The sequence below is a fragment of the Triturus cristatus genome, chromosome 9 (genome assembly GCF_964204655.1).
Source record: "Triturus cristatus chromosome 9, aTriCri1.1, whole genome shotgun sequence".
Lineage (NCBI taxonomy): Eukaryota > Metazoa > Chordata > Amphibia > Caudata > Salamandridae > Triturus > Triturus cristatus.
In genome coordinates, this window is record NC_140592.1 from 1,058,644,619 (window position 1) to 1,058,662,954 (window position 18,336).

An 18,336-nucleotide genomic window follows, 5' to 3' on the forward strand; every position below is an offset into this window, starting at 1 on the left:
ATCCAAATCAAAAGTTTTTTTTTGTAGAGGGCATCAACTGCATGACTTAACCCGTGAGTTGATAGGAGCAATTGATATCGCCTCAGCTAACAATCTGCCGCTTACGATCTTTGCATTTGACGCAGCGAAAGCATTTGACCGGGTGAGTTGGTCATGTTTATATCACATAGGTCAAGCGTTTGGTTTAGGAGATAAAATTTCCAACACTATTAGGAACATCTATAAAACTCCTACAGCTAGGATAATAGTTAACGGAAACTTAATCAATTTAGTTAGCTTAGAGTGCGTACTAGGCAGGGTTGCCCCCTGTCCCCTCTCCTCTTCGATCTCTATATAGAACCACTGGCACAAATCATCAAGGCTAGCAAACAGTTCGCCCCATTTGAATATAGGGGATGGGTAAAAAAGCTGGCATTATATGCCGATGATCTAATGATTTTCACAAAAGAATCACCACGGATTCTGCCAAAGCTGGAGCAACTGCTGAATGATTTCGGGAAAGTATCTGGTTATTTAATTAACATGCAAAAAACTTAAATCATGTCTTGGAACTGCCAATTTAACTCGCCTTTAGTTCATAATCAAATAAGATATTTAGGCATTCAAATCACTCAGGACCTCGACAACTTAGTCCAAGTCAATCTGGAGATTAAATGGAAAGAGGTCAGATCACTTTTAAGATATTGGTCCAATCTTCCATTATCAATTCTTGGCCGGTCCAATCTTGTTAAGATATCTGTTCTGCCCAAAATCACTTTTATTTTCAACACAATTCCTTTATTTTTTAGTGCAGCTACTTTAAAAAACTTACAGTCTGACATAAACAGTTTTCTTTGGGCTGACAAAGGGGTCAGGATCGCTTGGAAGAAATTAAGATGTGAGAAAGCAATTGGGGGAATAGCTAGTCCTGACTTCTGATTTTATAGTTGGGCTTTCCATTTTAAAAACTTGAGATCTTTGCTCTTTGATTCTTCCTGTTTTACGCCTTACCTTCTAACCATGTCAAACAGTGTCCCCCATGGGGGAGATGGATTTTTACTTAAGTTCGGTCACCCCAGATACTTTAAAAAGGTTCAATTGAAGGTGAGACGGTCAGCCTGTGAGTTATGGTTTCAGGTGAGGAAGCTTTTTAGAATTCCATACTACTGCTTAAATGCTCCTATATGGAACTCACCAGGCACCCCGGACTGCCTAAATGACAGATTATCTGCCCCTCTATGGGAAAATGGCATTCAGAAATGGGGCCAATTGATCCGAGATCATAATCTACTGCCTTGGGATGAATTGATCTCACAAACTAACCAAAACCTATCTAGATTCAAATTTTACCAACTTTCCTGTTGGGTGGAAAAATTGGACAAAAATTGAATTTTAAATAACGAGCTAGAGGATACATTTCTAATTCCCTGCCTTCAAATTAAAGACGTATCTAGATGGTATTGGTTGTTTATTAAAGAAGACCCACCACCATCGCCCATGGAGGAGCCCTGGAGAAGAGAACTGTCCTTCTACGACGTTTCATCTTATTGGCAAGTATCACTGTGCACTTTGTGGAGGGTTGTCAAGGCTGCACCATTGAGGAGAAATCATCTGTTCCCACTCCACAGAGCCTATTGGACCCCGAAGAGGGTGTCCATGCTGGGAGGCGGAGAGAAGTCCTGCGCGAAATGTTCCCTGCAGGATGTAGACGATGTGCACATGTTTATACAGTGTCCTCAGATCCAGGGCTTCTGGAGGCAAGTGGGTAAGACTATCTCGGATGTAATTAGCCAAGAGATTAAGGTAAGCCTGGTTGTAATCATTTTTGGAATTCTTCCTGATGATAATACTAACAACAAATTGTCAAATGCGCAAGCTTCACTTTTCTTTGTTTTAACCCTTTTGGCAAGAAGGGAAATCTGCTTGAATTGGATCTCCCCTAAACTGCCAAAATATTTAGACCAGGTTTCATCAGTTAAAAGGGTTCATAAATTGGACATTGGTTGTAAGGCAAAGAAAAGAACAAGATTTTGGGAATTATGGGAAGACTGGGTTATTTGTTTGGGTTTGATGACTTTCTAGAATACACAAAAGTCCTAGGATTATGAAATAAGTGAGTTTCTGGGAAGATGGTTTATGCAGAAACCATGGGCAAGACAATATTCTGGTTAACTCCTAAGTGTCATGCGGTCCGCGTCCCCAGGTACCCTCTTTGGCGGAAAGATACCTACAGGGCGGCATATCTCCTCTATCGGGTCCAGTGGAGCTCTATGGTACTGCTTTAAGACCACTCACTTTCTTTCTTTAATGAGGACAAAAAAATAAATAAAGCAAAACAAGCATTGGCAAAGCCAATGGGCCTCACCTGAGCTATTGCCTTCGACAATGTTTTATAGCCACACTGTACAGCAGCGTGAATGCTTTGCTATGCAGCTAAAACTAATTTTAAAACGTGCTATGATGTAGCCAGAGCCAACGCATTTAAATAAAAATGCATTTGCGCTGCATGCATCATAGTCCTTTATGTAACTAATATTTTTAGCCATGCTGCACTGTACAAATCAATGCCCATGCTGCACAGCAGGAACAAAAGGCTACAGCAAAGCCAATAGTCTCAAAGGTGAAACCTATTGGGTTTGCCAATGCTTGTTATGTCTCGGGACAACACCCCTGTGATTCTTAGCAAGTCAGTTCATTTCCTCATGTGTAAAAAAGGAAAAAAATATGACATCTGGCAAAAAAAATGTATCACATGAAGAAAGAAAGCAATTGCGCATATGTCCATATCTTAGTGAAATTACATTTGGAAGCAGATAACATGTTTTGTCACAAGAAAAACAAATGACTTCTGTTGTCACAAATATCCATTTCAAAGAAGATAAGGACTTCTTTGAAGTACGTCTGGCATAGTACAACACGGCTACCAATGGCAATAGGCTCAACAAGGACGACAGGGAAGAAGAAAAAGTAAAAGTAATAACTCAATCACAGTGCAAGAACAGCAACCAAGCTGAAACAATCAGTACATGTCCATGCTCCAGCCGAAAGAGAAGAAAGTAAAGCAAGCACGGGCAGCCAATTCTAAGGCAGCAAATAAGAGTGACAATGAAGCTCACAAATGTTATGAATTGGGTGGGCTGGAAGCCCCTTCTATACAATTTGTCTTGCAAGCAAGAGCACATGTGCTGTTGCTGGCGAGACCTATAAACTATTCAGGTGACTTGTTGTGTAGACCAAACAAAAAAATTATTTTGCTCCTTAACTTGAAAAAGGTGCAGTCTGGTGAGTTCATCCATCATCTGCTTTTTTTGTATTTGTAACACTGAGAAGATCGAGGGTCTGCCACACCACAAGATGCAACTGCATGCAGAGGATCTTCTGCTCAAAGAGATGAGTCTGCCATTTGAAAAGCTACTTTCACTTTCTGCTTTGGCCACAAAGCATCTTTGTAAGCAGGGAATTGGTTTTCTTAATGGCACCTGAAGTTGTCACAACTTTTTCGTTTTTAAGCCATATCATCAGAACTCCAGACAACATTTGTTTTTACCTCAATTACAACTTTTGGGGTGCATGCTGAGCTCTCTAAATACCAGTCAAACCTAATAACCTGACTAGATCTGAAACAGCTACTTGCTACAAGAAATTGGGGGAAGTTATAACAAACTACAAGAGAAGCATCAAAATGGTAACTTGTGAAGCAGATGCTTACTTATATCTTGGTACAGTATCAGCAAGAGCTTTTTTTTTTTTATATTTCTGTTTATTGAACTCAAACAACAAGAGTCATGCGTTACAGAACAGTGTATCGTACATTACCATAGTTGCAGTTCTTTAAAGGCATCAGTACATTACTTTCGTAATAGCGTGTAGAATTACCAGTTATGCAGTGAGATTTACACCATACAGTGATCATCTGGTGATGGGATAGATGGGGGTTCGCACAGTTCCCCCCGATAAACATTCCATTTATACCATATTGCAATCCATTTTTTGGGACATCCCTGAGCTACATAGACTGTTTTCTCTCTCACCATACACCAGTCCATGTCCTCTTTCCATTTCTTCAGTGTCGGTGGTGCGGCGGCTCCCCATGATTGCGCTATATTGCGCTTAGCGATCATCTGCCCCAGTGTGGCCCATATCCTCCCCTTCACATTCAGATCTGTGGGCTCCCGGATGTTCAACAGGCATCTCTTGGCCTCGGGCAACAGAGGGACCCCCCAAATCGTATTCATACATTTCAGGATTTTTTGCCAGTAGTCTTGAATTAACGGGCATTCCCAGAGGATGTGCAGGAACCCGCCCTCCATCCCACACCGTCTCCTACACTGCCCATCCACGCTTTTGCCCATAAGCATTAATTGCTTCTCTGAGAGATAAACCCTGTGTAGGATCTTGAGTTGTACCAGCTTGAGTTTAGCCGATATGGCCACTTCTTTCGGCGATGAAAGTGCCTCCTGCCATTCCTCATCGTCAATTTCCAGACCATCCCTTACCCATTTCTCTCTAAGTGCTGTGAGGGGGTCGGGGGTGTGGTGAATAAGCTATTTATACGTGAGGGATATGCATTTTTCTGGCATATGCCCATCGAGCAGTCGGTCCTCGAGTGGGGATGCCTCAGGCAGCTCCATACCAATTGGGATGTTGGCCTACAGAGAGTGTTTAATCTGTGCATATCGAAAGCGCTCCGATTCAGCCATTTTGTATGTCTGTTGTAGTGTCGCGAACGGTTCCACTCCATTCCTCCCCCAGAGGTCCCTTATATGTGAGATACCTATAAGGTCCCATTTGTCAAAACCCTTTGTTCGCCCCAAAGTTCCCAGACATTCAGTATCCCATAGGGGGGTGGCCATAGTGAGCCTATTGGCCCACCCTAGCGCTCTATTGACTACGTGCCATAACTGTACCGCGTGTTTCGTTGGGCCTGTGAGTGTGAACCTGGTGGGTCTGGAGTACAGTGCTCTTGTGAAGTCACCACCAGGCAACAACCACCTATCCATTCCGTATGCTGCGTCATCCCCATTTCCGTATTGGCATTGGTTGATTGCAGCCAGCTGTTTCTGTAGTATGGCTGTGGTTCCAGCGTAGAGGGTGTTTCCGTAGTCCAGTCGGCGGGTGACGAGGGCCTGGGTGACAGTCTTCCTGGTGTCGGTGGGGATCCACCGGAAGATCTTTCGGAGCATGCGCAGGGTGTTGAAGCAGGATGACGAGACGGCGTTGACTTGCTTGGTCATCGTGAGGGAGGAGTCCAGGATGAAGCCCAGGTTGCGAGCATGGTCCGTTGGCATTGGAGCGGAGCCCAGGGCAGGGGTCCACCAGGAGTCGTCCCAGGCGGAGGGGGATGTTCCCAGGATGAGTTCAGTTTCAGCCGGCTGAGCTTCATCCATTCCGCAACGTCTTTCATTCCTTCCTGGAGGTTGGCTGTGGCTGTGGCGGGGTCTTTGGTGAGGGAGAGGATCAGCTGGGTGTCGTCGGCGTAGGAGATGATGTTGAGGTTGTGTTGGCGTGCGATGGCTGCGAGGGGGCTCATGTAGACGTTGAAGAGGGTGGGGCTGAGCGAGGATCCTTGCGGGACGCCGCAGATGACTTCGGTGGCCACAGACCGGAACGGGGGAAGGCGGACTCTCTGGGTTCTGCCGGCGAGGAACGAGATGATCCATTCCAAGGCCTTTCCTTGGATTCCGATGTTGCTGAGGCGCTGTATCAGGGTGCGGTGGCATACGGTGTCGAAGGCTGCCGAGGGGTCCAGGAGGATGAGGGCAGCTGTTCCCCCGTTGTCGAACAGGGACCTGATGTCGTCGGTGGCTGCGATGAGGGCGGTCTCGGTGCTGTGGTTTGCTCGGAAGCCGGACTGCGAGGGCTCGAGGGATCCGTTGGTCTCGAGGAAGGCGGAGAGTTGTTTGTTGACGATCTTCTCGATGACTTTGGCCGGTAAGGGGAGGAGCGAGATGGGGCGGAAGTTCTTGAGGTCTGTGGGGTCCGCGGTGGGTTTCTTCAGGAGGGCGCTGAGCTCGGCGTGTTTCCAGATCTCTGGGAAGGTGGCGGATGCGAAGGAGCTGTTGATGATGTTCCGGAGTTGGGGTGCGATGATGGAGTCGGCTTTGTTGAAGATGTGGTGTGGGCAGGGGTCGGTTGGGGAGCCGGAGTGGATGATGTTCATCGTGTGGGTGGTATCTTCGGTAATGACCGTCATCGAGGTGCGGAGGGTGGTGGTGGGGGGCGCCGGATCGGTGGTAGGGTGCGCGGTCTGTGCGCCGAAACTGTTGTGTATGTCGGCAATCTTGCGGTGATAGAACGAGGCGAGTGAGTCGCAGAGGTCCTGGGAGGGTGTGATGTCGTTGTTGCAGGCACTGGGGCTGGAGAGCTCTTTGACGATGCTGAAGAGTTCCTTGCTGTTGTGGGAGTTGTTGTCCAGTCATTCTTTGAATGTGGTCCTTTTGGTGGTCCGGATCAGTTGGTGGTGTTTGTGGGTGGCGTTCTTGAGGGCTGTCATGTTTTCTGTAGTCTGGTCGTGGCGCCAGGCTTTCTCGAGGGTACGGCAGGTTTTCTTGGAGTTTTTGAGGTCATTGGTGAACCAGGAGGCTTTCTTGCTGCCGTGTCTGCTGGGGGGGTTCTTCAGTGGTGCGAGGTCATCGGCGCAGTTGGTGAGCCACTGTGTGAGGTTGCGGGCTGCTTCGTTGGGGTCCGTCGTGTTGGTGGGGGGGTACTGGCTGAGGGAGGTGGTGAGCTGGTCGGCAGTGATCTTGCTCCAGCTTCTGCGGGGAACCTGTTGAGGGTGGTTGTGGGTCGTGGTTCTCCTGAAGTTGAAGTGGACGCAGCTGTGGTCTGTCCAGTGCAGTCCGGTGGAGTGGCTGAAGGAGATGTGCTTGCTGGAGGAGAAGATGGGGTCAAGCGTGTGGCCGGCGATGTGGGTGGGGGTGTTCACCAGTTGCTTGAGTCCGAGGTTGGAGAGGTTGTCCAGCAGGGTGGCGGTGTTGCTGTCATTGTTGTTCTCCAGGTGGGAGTTGAGGTCTCCTAGGAGGATGTAGTCTGAGGAGGTAAGGGCGTGTGGGCTGACGAAGTCTGCGATGGCTTCGCTGAATTGTGTGCGTGGTCCCGGGGGTCTGTAGGCGAGGGTGCCTCTGAGGGTGGTCTTGGGGTCGGTGTGTATCTGGAAGTGAAGGTGTTCGGCGGCGGTGAGGGTGTCGTCGGAGTTGGTCGTGATTCGGATGGTGTTTCTGTGGACGATGGCGATGCCTCCTCCGGCTTGGTTGACGCGGTCCTTCCGGGCGATCTTGTAGCCATCCGGGATGGCTATGGCGATGTCGGGAGTTGAGGAGGCGTTCATCCATGTTTCTGTGAGGAAGGCGACGTCTGGTGATGTTGTGTCGAGAAGGTTCCAGAGTTCGACGGCGTGCCTGTGGATGGAGCGGGTGTTGAGCAAGATGCACTTGAGGTGGTCGTTGCTGGAGCCTGGCTTGGTGGGTGCGGTGCAGGATCGGGTGCAGGTGAAGTTGCAGGCGTGGCAGGGGAATGCTCCGTGGGTGCGTTTCGGGTTGGCTTGGTAGCAGGCTGGCTGTCGGCCGGTGTTGAGTGAGTGGAGGGTGGCAGCGTCGTATCTCTGACGGGTTGGCTGGCTCCGGCGGGGTCCAGGGTTTCTGGCGCTGGGCGCGGTTCAGGCGTGGACGGGCGTAGACGGGCTGGCCTTTGGCGCGCAATCGGCACGCCCGCTGCGCATGGCCGCTGCGCGTACGCGCGGTCCCCGCCATATATGGCGAAGTGGGAGGGAGGAGCAGCTGGGAGGCAGGAGCGGGGCGGCGAATGTGGAGCGGGTGCCAAGAGAATGGGGCGGGGCCGCAGGAGAGCAGCGGCGGGGAGCAGAAGGGGGGGGTGGAAAGAGCGGGAAGACGGAGCGGGAGAGCGAGGGCAAGCCTGGGCAAGCCTGGAGAGCAGGGGCCTTAGAGAGGCGGCAGCAAGAGAGGCCAAGAAGGCAGCAGCAGCAGAATCTGGGCACACGGGGGCCGTGCGGAGTGGAGTGACCGGGTCACGGGTCACTGCTCACTGCGGCGCGGTCCCCGCCATATATGGCCAAGTGGGGGAAAGGAGCAGCTGGGAGGCGGGAGCGGGGCGGCGAATGGGGAGCGGGTGCCAAGAGAAGGGGGCGGGGCCGCAGGAGAGCAGCGGCGGGGAGCGGAAGGGGGGGTGGAAAGAGTGGGAAGACGGAGCGGGAGAGCGAGGGCAAGCCTGGAGAGCAGGGGCCTTAAGGAGAGGCGGCAGCAAGAGAGGCCAAGAAGGCAGCAGCAGCAGAATCTGGGCACACGGGGGCCATGCGGAGTGGAGTGACCGGGTCCGGGTAGTTCTGGAGGGCATACAAGAATCTAGGCAGAGCCATCATTTTAAACAGAGCTGCTCACCCGAGCAGGGACAGGGGCAACTTCCTCAAGACTTCTACATCTCTTCGTAATCTCTGCAGGGGGGGAATCAGATTCCTCTCATATCTAGCCCTGGCATCGGCGGTTATATATATGCCCAGATATCAAAATCCGTCAACCGCAACCTGTATCGTGCAGTCTCTAGGAAGGGAGGGAGTGGTTCCGTGGAGCACATAGAGCGTCGACTTGTTCCAGTTAATTCGGAAACCTGATTTTCGTCCGAAACTTGCAAAAATATCTAACACTACTTTCAGGGAACGCGCAGGGGAAGAAAGATAGAGAAGGACATCGTCAGCGTAAAGCGAAATTCTATCCTCCCAACCCTCGGTCCAACGAAGTCCACGGATAGAGACATCACTTCGCATCCATGCCGCGAGCGGTTCAAGGGAGAGGGCAAACAACAGCGGCGAAAGAGGACATCCCTGTCTGGTGCCTCTGCCCAGGGTGAACACGTCCGACATCTTATTATTGACCGTTACTTGTGCTAACGGGTTGGCATATAAAAGCCGTATCCACCCAATAAAGTTGGCCCCAAAGCCCATCTTTTGAAGCACCGCAAAGAGGTATGCCCATTCAAGGGTGTCAAAAGCCATGGTTGCGTCCAACGAGACCACCACTGCATCCTCTTGGATTCCGGGGCAGCGCCCCAGCACTCCATGAAGGCGCCGTAGATTGAGGGCCGTATTTCGATGGGGTATAAATCCCGATTGGTCCGGGTGTACTAGCTTAGTTATGATAAGCCGGAGTCTGTTTGCTAAAAGTTTGGCAAGTATCTTAGGCTCTGCATTTAGTAGGGATATTGGCCTATACGATGTACATTCATCTCTCGGTTTCCCGGGTTTGGGAATGGTAACCAATGTTGCTATGCGCTGATCCCTTGGCAGCTTACCTAGCTTCTTACTATCATAATACATAGCTTTCAAATGAGGCACTATCTTATCTGGCTTGATCTTGTACAGTTCAAAAGGGAGGCCGTTGGGCCCTAGCGCTTTGCCTACCTTAAGATCTCCTATTGCCTTGGCCAGTTCTTCCGTAGTGAGGTCCTCCTCCATCATTTCGCGATCTTGTTCAGTGAGGGTGTGCAGCTTAATGTCTGCCAAAAAGTCGGAAGAGTCGCCCTCTGTGAACTCAGAGTCTCTCCGGTACACCCTCTCAAAGTGTGTAGTGAATTCTCTTGCTATATCGTGTGGTTCAGTGAGGACGACACCCGAAGCACTTTTAAGTTCGGGCACAACTCTCTGCGCCCTTTTTTTTTTTATCTAGCCAGGCTATCAGCTTGCCCGCCTTGTCACCCTGATCATAGATACGTCCATCCCTGTCACGCGCCAAGGTTTTTGCCGCGTCTGTAGCGATTGATTTGTTTTCCACCGCTTTTAGTTGCAATTGGTGGGTTATGTCTTCGTCTAGACCGTACCCTGCTCTCTCCTCCAGCCGAGCGATGTCACGTTCGACCTCAATCAACTGTTTTTCTTTATCTTTACGTCTGCCTGCGACCACTGAGATGGCCTGACCCCTGAGAACCGTCTTAAATGCCTCCCACAAAGTAGTCGGGGAATCCACAGTGCTCTCGTTGTCGTGGAAGTATTGTTCAATGACCTTACACATTGCGGCTCTGGTTTCTGGACCTTTCAGATACCAGGGATTTATAGGGGTTATACCTCCGACTCTCTTGTCCCCAATTATCAGGTGGACCCATATTGGTGAGTGATCAGAGATTCCTCTAGGCAAGTGCCTGATGTCTGCTGTGAGCATGTCTGCCTGTACGGGAGATATGATGTAGTCAATTCTCGAGAGCGTACGGTGTGCTCCCGACAAGAATGTATATTTTCTACCTTCGGGATGTCGCTTCCTCCAGAGATCGACAAAGCCGAAGGCTTCAAGGAAGTTAGGAAGCCACTGCTGCCCTGGTCCTATGTCTCGGGGTGGGTGCCTGTCCAGCGCCCCCGAAAGGACGGAGTTGAAGTCACCCCCAATAACGAGGTGTCCCTCCGGTAGCCCGAGTAGAAAGGCGCCAAGGTCTTTATAGGATTGAACTTCCAATCCAGGGGGAATGTACACCGCCACTATTATGAGTGTGCACCCCTCCCACCGCCCCGCGGCCGCCACGATACATCCAAGCGGATCAGTCCAGGTTCGCTGAACCTCGAAGGGGAGAGTGTGGCGAAGGAGGATCCCCACTCCCCTAGACCCAGTAGTGAACCCCGCATGTGCAACCAGTTTATAGCCCCACCTATTGAGCGCTTTACATGTGTTACCGATTAGGTGTGTTTCTTGTAGTAGTGCCACTTCTGGGGAGTGTCGTTTAAGGTGCTGCAGCACAATACTCCTTTTTATTTTGTCACCCAATCCGTTGACGTTCCAGCATATAAGTTTAAGACTTTTATCCAAGTGCATGTCTGGGGTGAAAACAGTTCGTCCCGAGCCATTCATGTACCATGCCTACCGTCCCTGGTACGAACACACTAAATTTGCATGACAAACGATAACTCCCCCCTCCTCCCACTCCCCCCACAGCCCACCACCCACCATTTCCAAACCGCAAATATAGTAACTCCGACGTCCAACCCCCCCCCCTCCCTGCTACCCTGCCACGTAGGTTCCAAACTACCCACATCCCCAACCAGCAGAGTGCCTATCGCCCCAAAGAGTGAACAACTGTGTCCTGGGGAAGTGGTCAGTAGCCGACCCCAGCCGCCCAAGGTCCTCTCCCCCGTTTTGCAGTGAAATAGGTGCCAAGCACGGGAACATGAGTGGCCCTTCCGCTCCCGGGCAGAACCGATCGTGGTAGTAAGTGTTGAACCCCACCCACAGATATAGGAAATGAGACCAGGGCGTAGACATGTATCTCCCCAGCATCCTCAAGGTGCAAAACAAAGGCATACGATCATTACTTAAAACTGCGGGCCCACTTTCTACCGCCCTTTAAGATAGAGCCTCCCAAGTTGTACATTACGGTTTTGTGCAGTCTTCCCCTGGCGGGAGCAAGGAAGCCCTGTTCTTCCCAGTCTTGCTATCTTGGCGCACGGCCCGGGCTGTTGGACCGCGATCTCCATGTCCGGAGTCGCTTCCTCTCGATGATCTGGCTCTTTCCGTCTCATGTTGGCTCTGGGGCCCTTCCTCTGGTCTGACTTCCCTTCCAGCCAGTCCTGGACCTCCTGGGGGTTGGTGAAGAAGAGTGACTTCCCATCCGCAAGGATTTTTAGCTTCGCAGGGAAGAACATCATATATTTGAATCCGCGCTGCCGCAAGGTTGCTTTCACCACTTCAAATGAACGCCGCTCCTGTTGAACCTTCAGCGTGAAGTCCGGGAAAAACCGGATAGTCGTGTTCTCATATTGAATGTCCCCCTGGGTTCTTGCTGCCTGTAATATGGCATCCCGGTCTCTATAGTTCAGGATCTTTGCAATGATAGTTCTGGGAGCAGCTCCCTGCCTTGGTTTAGGGACCGGTGCCCTATGTGCCCTTTCCACCGTGAAGAGCGAGGAGAGCCTTGCAGGCTTGAGGTGATTTAAGATGAGGTCCTCCAGGAAGAGGTCAACACTCGGCCCCTCCAGTCCCTCCGGGACCCCCACCACTCTGATGTTACTGTGACGGGCCCTCCCTTCTTGATCCTCGAGCTTCATTGCCATCTGGCGGTGTTGGTGAGTCAGAGCGTTTAGTCTCTCCTCCAGTCGTTTCGTGGTTGTCTGGAGGTCCGTGACATTTATTTCAGTTTCTTTGACCCACTCTGTAGTTTTGTTCATATCGGCCCTCATAAGGTTCATTTCAATTGACATTTTGTCCATTTTTGTTTCAAGGGTGGTTCCCAACCCCTTAATGGCCGCCATGATGGACTGCAGGGACGGGTCGGACCACCCCTCAAGGTCCCCCTGCGCGTCGTCGGATTGCGTCGTCGGCTTGGGAATGGCGTATTTGTCCAGCTTGTTGGACTGTACCGTGGCACCATTTTTGGGTCTCATACTTATGGTGCGTCCGCCGTCTCTGAGCCTCCAGCGGCCCTACCCAGTCGTCCATACGCGCAGGTCCGGGCGGGAGGAGTGTTCCGCAGTCCGACCGTAGGGTACCCTTCAGTTCTCTCGTGTACCGGCGTGTTTTTAGCAATATTGGCTTCCTACCTATATTCGGATGCGATCAATGTTGCCCATTAGATGTAGCGCAGTCCTTCCTGACCCATGTATGCATATTCAGACCTCCCAGACTCCTTATGTCTGCACCCACAATGCGTCTTCGTCCAGATCTGGAAGTCAGGTTGGTGAGGTCCTTCCTGGGGGAGCAGTCATGGGCACCGCAACGCAGCCGCGAGGTGCGCGCCACCCACAGACCGAGCCGCGGCCGTCTCATCAGGCCCCCACTCCCCCGGCAAAGGTGTCTGCCGTCCGGGACCCGGTTGGGTATGGGACGGGCAACGCAAGCCTGCTCCGGACCCCCGCCGCTCCACTGACTTGCCCAGGCGCTGCACCTGCTCCCGCTGCGTGACGCAGCCCGAATCTCCAGCCCGGCACAGGACGGGCGCGCGCCTCCCCGGATCCCTTCACGGTCCGCTCACCACCGTATTCATTACATGCAGCTCCAGTTGTATTCCACGGCACTTAGAAGTTCTTCAAACCTGCGCCTGGGTAGCAGCAGCCGCCCCCGGCAGGCTCAGTGCACCGCTATTGGTCTTGCGCAAGGACCTCTCCTCCGTTTGTTCCCGCCGGTCTCCCAATCACTCAGCCGCCCGTGCACTCCCTGGGATCCTCCTTCACGACGCCATCCAGCGCTCACCTTGCCTGCAGCAGCGGGAGGTAACGCCTGGGAGAGCGCAACGATCCCCGCGACCTCTGCTTCCTCTCGCGTTCGTCCGCCGGGCCCATGCGCGACTCTCGCGCCCACGCGTCGTCCTCCTGGGCGCGCCCACTCAGAGGCGCCGCACTTTCCCGGCTCTCGCGGGCTCCCTGCTCGGGGCTAACGGCCCTTTTTGGGATTTTGGGGTGCTGTACCACTTCCGACGGGTAGATCACCGCTCCGCCCCCGCTCAGCCGGATTTTGTGAGGATATTACGGGGTTTAGAGCCCCAGCTCCGGCGGAGCTTTCTCGTTAGGCGGCCATTGCTGTCGGCGCCAAGCCACGCCTCAGCGAGAGCTTTTAATAAACATTCAGACTCACAAATTGAAAATGTTTTGTCCAACAAGATATTTTTTGATAAGCTTAATGCAAAGAACACTTCACAATTTCTTGAAAACATGTGACAAAATAAAGTAGGGCAGGCATTACCTTCTGTGGCTATTTGTTCCTTTTCATTATTCTTAGTATTATCATGGTTGTCGGCTCCCACAAGCTCAATATTGCTCTGCTCTTTATTTTGTCTCATCTTATCCCGAGCTGATCTGGAAACGGTGATCTTCACCTGCACAAAAGTTAGTGTGTTCATGTCATGTTATTTTTTTATTCTAAAATCTAAAACAGCAATGTTGCAGAACTCACTGTATATTTTTTCAACGTAAAACCCAGATAAAGATAAAAATCTTCAACGGACCATAATTACGGTACACAAAACAATCTATGGTCAATACTGCTCTATACAAAAATCAAAAAGTGAGAATTATCCAGAATTAATTTATTTTAAGAACAGCCAAGAAATAGATAAGAATATCATATTTTTTAGATCAAAATATGTTATTGAATGTTAGCTTGAATGAAAAGAACAAATAAAAAGAGCACCGAAACAGGTATATACAATTGTACATCAATATAATAATTAAGCTATAACAAAACCAATGGTAAGATAATATAAAAGTCAAGCCAATAAAGTACCTATACATTTTCAAATGCAATAATGTTAATACAAGTAAAAGGAAGCTGAAAAGGAAAAAAAATTAAACATTACAATTATAACTTAATAGGGCTACTAAACTGAATTCATTCAAATTAAACATGATACTATTATATATTGTTATCAGTAATAATCAGAAATTAAAATCCATATAATTATCAATAGGCTTCCAAAATAAATGATAATTAGGAGTATTGTGAGTGACAAACGACTAAGTCAATTTAGCTCCTCTTCTGGTAAATATTATCCAGGACCACCATGTATGTGCAGATAACAATGACACATTTTTTCCAATTGGTAGTCAATGTTTTTAAAGCTGCTTTGTTTTAGGTAACAATGATTTATAAATTACTATGTCATATGACAGGGCATCTGTGATATCCTTCAAACCTCATTCCAAAATGTAACAACAATAGCACACTCATTTAGCATATGACACAACGTCTCGGCATTCTGACTACAATTCCAACTATTAGAAGAATCTGAAAGTTTTGCATTAAATAACCTTAAAGGTGTCCATAAACAGTTAAATAATATAAAGGAATTTGTTTGATATAGAGAGATGGGCAACCATTCAGAGATACTATTCATTCAATTTTTCTTCCATTTGTCTTGAGATAATGATAACTCTAATTCAGGATTCCAAAACGACAACAGAATGTTAATATTTTAACTTTCTAAATCTGAAATATTCTTTAGAGAAAAAAATATTTGGAATGAATCCAGATTGAATTACAGAAGAGTTCAAATTTATACATATCTGATGGATGCAATGTAATTTTAAAAAAAAAGCTTTATAATGATAAATATCTTTCAAATAAAAAATAGCAGCCTTGAACCAGGATTGACAAAATTTAGAGTGTAGAGGGTTTTATCGCAGGATTATACCATAATGATAAACCTATGGTAAGTGAAATCGAGGATTGGGAAATTTAATCTAAATCTTGTAATACTAATTTTGTAGACTTCAGTATTCGAGATCTTTTTAGCAATGCAGTGGAGTTACCCATAGTGATTAAAGCACGTAAAGGAAATGAAGAAATCAGACTTTGTTCAACAAGAAGCCATGAAGGCAGATTAGGAAAGTCTAAATGATGGAACCATAAAGAACTTTGTTTTAAAATAAACGCTTCATGATAATTAAGGACATCTTGTAATCCAAAACCCCCATTATTCTTAGCTATTTTCAAGTTTTTATAATTTATACGAGGAGATTATTCCAACTAAACTGAAGAGGAAGTTGAATAGGCAGCACAGAGAAAAGATAGATTTTTTTTTGAGCAATAACCATTTTAATAGAATCAATTCTCCCCATAAATGTAAGGCAGGCCATTTATGAAATTTGTTTCTGATAGGATTATCAATATAATCGCAATTCAATGCAAATGATTGCTTAATGATGTGAGAAAATAATATACCAAGTTATTTATGTGTTTCCTTTTGCCATATAATTTTTAGTTTGGTAGCATACCAGGAGTACAACAAACATTCAAAGGAAAGAATTCTGTTTTATTAGTGTTTAGACTGTGCCTGAAATCTGAGAATATCTGTCAATTAGATTTAATAGAGGAGGAATGGTAACTTCAGGATAACCAATACATAGGAGTACATCATCAAAAGCTGACGTTTTGAAAGGAAGTTTATTTATGAGTAGGCCTTCAATTTCCACACAATTTCTGATGGCAATAAGTAAATGTTCAATAGCAAGAAGAAAAAGTAAAGGTGAAGGGGTTAACCTAGTCTGGTATCTCTAAAAAGGTAAACATTTATTATAACTTTGATAATTAATTAAAAGTTTGGCAGATCGACCAGACCACAGAGCTGAGATCATAGGAATAAACGAGCTGCCAAAGTTAAAAGGCAATAAGGGACGGAAAAGTTATTGCAAATAGACCTTATCAAAAGCTTTACCCGCATTGGCTCCTGTAATCCCGGGGGGGGGGGGGGGGGGGAGTGGGGGGAGCCCCTCGCTGCCTGAGCCACCTAGAGAGACGATCCTACTGCCATTGTTGCCATGAGCTTCTGGGATCTGGGACCTGAGCCTGCACCGAGCCCTCGCCAAACCGGGGTCTCACTGGACCCTGTAGAAGAGGGGACCTGACTGGAGGTCCCCAGTGGAGCCTCATGTTCGGTGCCAACATGGAGGACCGAAGTTTGCATCACCAGTAGTCCCCTTCCTACCTGACTGCACGCCCAGAGGGGAGTCTATAGGGGGACCTGACACTTGTGGGGTGTCCCTGTGGGGTGTCCCATTCGGTGTGGTCATCGAGGCACGGAAGTTTGACCGGTGGCGGCCCGGGGGGGTTGGTGGGGGTCCCATGTGGTGCCCCAGGCTCCAGTAACCACACCTTCGCACTAACGCTCCTGTGGTGCCAGGCAGGCCCCCCGGCCCCTGAGAAGGCCATCTGAAGCTACAGTTGGACACCCCCACACATCCTTAGCATTACTGCTGGTGGTTGGCATGTCTGCTCCATGATCGTGGCGCTTGCAGCATTTGATCAGGACCGACGGAGTGCCCTGTATTACTATAGAGGCCCTCCTTCTGAGAGGTCTAAGGGTAGTGGTGGCAACAACCGGGGAATCACTGTGCCACTCAGCAGTGGATTAGCGAGACACCTTGGCGCAACAGCTATTGCGAATACTACCGTACACTCTGCATTTCCAGTGAGTCCTTTGCTACAACCCTGGAGGAAAATTTCACCAGACTGTTGCGCATGATGGGACAAAGCTGCACTCATGGATAAGCGTCGATCTGCTACACTAGGGAACCCCCCCCCCCCCGTCCCCTGCAGACCCAACTCAGGGGGTGTCGACACAGCAGATGGAGGACAACTCTGCCATCTCCACAGCCGATAAACTGGACAGGGTCCTGGCATCAATCGAGTGCTCCAGACACACCATGGAAGCCAGGTTCAGCTCTCTTGCTACAGGTTTAAACCACCTCCATGATGATCATCATAAACTTGCGGATAGGGTCACAGAGAGGGAGAAAGTCATCCTCACCCAGCAGCCCCAGGTGAAAGATAGCCAGGTCACGATCAGAGACCTACAGAGCTGGGTGCCGCATCTGGATACCAAAGCGGAGGACTTAGAAGGGTGCTCAAGCAATATTGGTATCCTGGGACTTCCGGAGGGCATCGAGGGAACAGACCCTTTGGCCTACCTAGAAACCTGGTACAAAGCCGTTACATCAGCTTCCAAACTCACTTCTTTTTACTCCCTGGAGAGGGCGCAACGAGTCCCAGTAAGGCACCACGGGCTCTGCTGCCCGTCCCATGCCGGCAAAGTTATTCCACTACAAGGATTGTGACGCCATATAATGGAAGACCAGGCTAGTGGGCCCACTCCAGACAGAAGTTAAGACAGTTATGTTGTTCTCGGACTACACCAGGGAGGTGTAGCGTCAACGGTCATTGTCACTAGAAGTCAAATGGCACCTAGGTCAACGAGTAATTCAGTACTACCTGCTATTTCCTGCCCGGCTCAAAACCATTTATGGCAGAACCACCACTTTCTTCACTGATCCCAAAGAGGCGTGGGATTGGGCCGACTAACATCAAGACACCCTGGAGGTTACAGCACGGTGTCGGTAATGGGCGCAAGTGCCTCTAGGGGCAAGCTGCAGAGCAAGAAATGCGGCAAACAGACAGAAACTCACAGCAGAAATCACTGACCGTCTCTCCGGACCTGGAGCAAATTATTGCCGAACTATGCCGGGTCATTCAGGCTGCAGCGATCCTGAGCCCCAGCCTTGTCCACACAGAGGATAAAAAAGGTCTACACAGCTTCACCTCTGAGGAGGAATCCCTGCTGACGGATGACTCCCGCACGGACTCACAGACACAGCCGCGGGTGACGCCGCAGACAGCCTCCTTTGAATGCCTCACAAGAACTATTAGAAGATGAAAGCATATGATTTTCCCTCTTATTCTATGACACTGGCCACTGTAAGCTTTCCAGAATACACTTCACAACATGCACACTCTGTCACTTCCGTGAATACTCCATGTGGCTATTCTTAGTTGCAAACGATACGTGCTAGAAACACCACTTTTTGCATAGGTCCCCGGGGTCCTGGGCTGGGGGCGCGGGGAGTGTCCTCCTGGTGAGCTACATCCACATTATACAAGCAAG

The 18,336-nt window shown here is 49.2% G+C and overlaps 1 protein-coding gene across 2 annotated transcripts in view; it reads right to left on the reverse strand.

The window, feature by feature from the left end:
* Window positions 1-18,336, reverse strand: part of TOGARAM1 (TOG array regulator of axonemal microtubules 1) — an 846,610-nt gene that overhangs the window by 450,683 nt on the left and 377,591 nt on the right. For both annotated transcript variants that reach the window (XR_014968891.1, XM_085626936.1), the window contains exon 11: window positions 13,644-13,776. Coding sequence is in view for 1 of the 2 variants with exons in the window: in XM_085626936.1 (XP_085483062.1) it covers window positions 13,644-13,776 (133 nt within the window). In the remaining variant the exon portion in view is untranslated. The remainder of the gene's footprint in view (window positions 1-13,643; window positions 13,777-18,336) is intronic.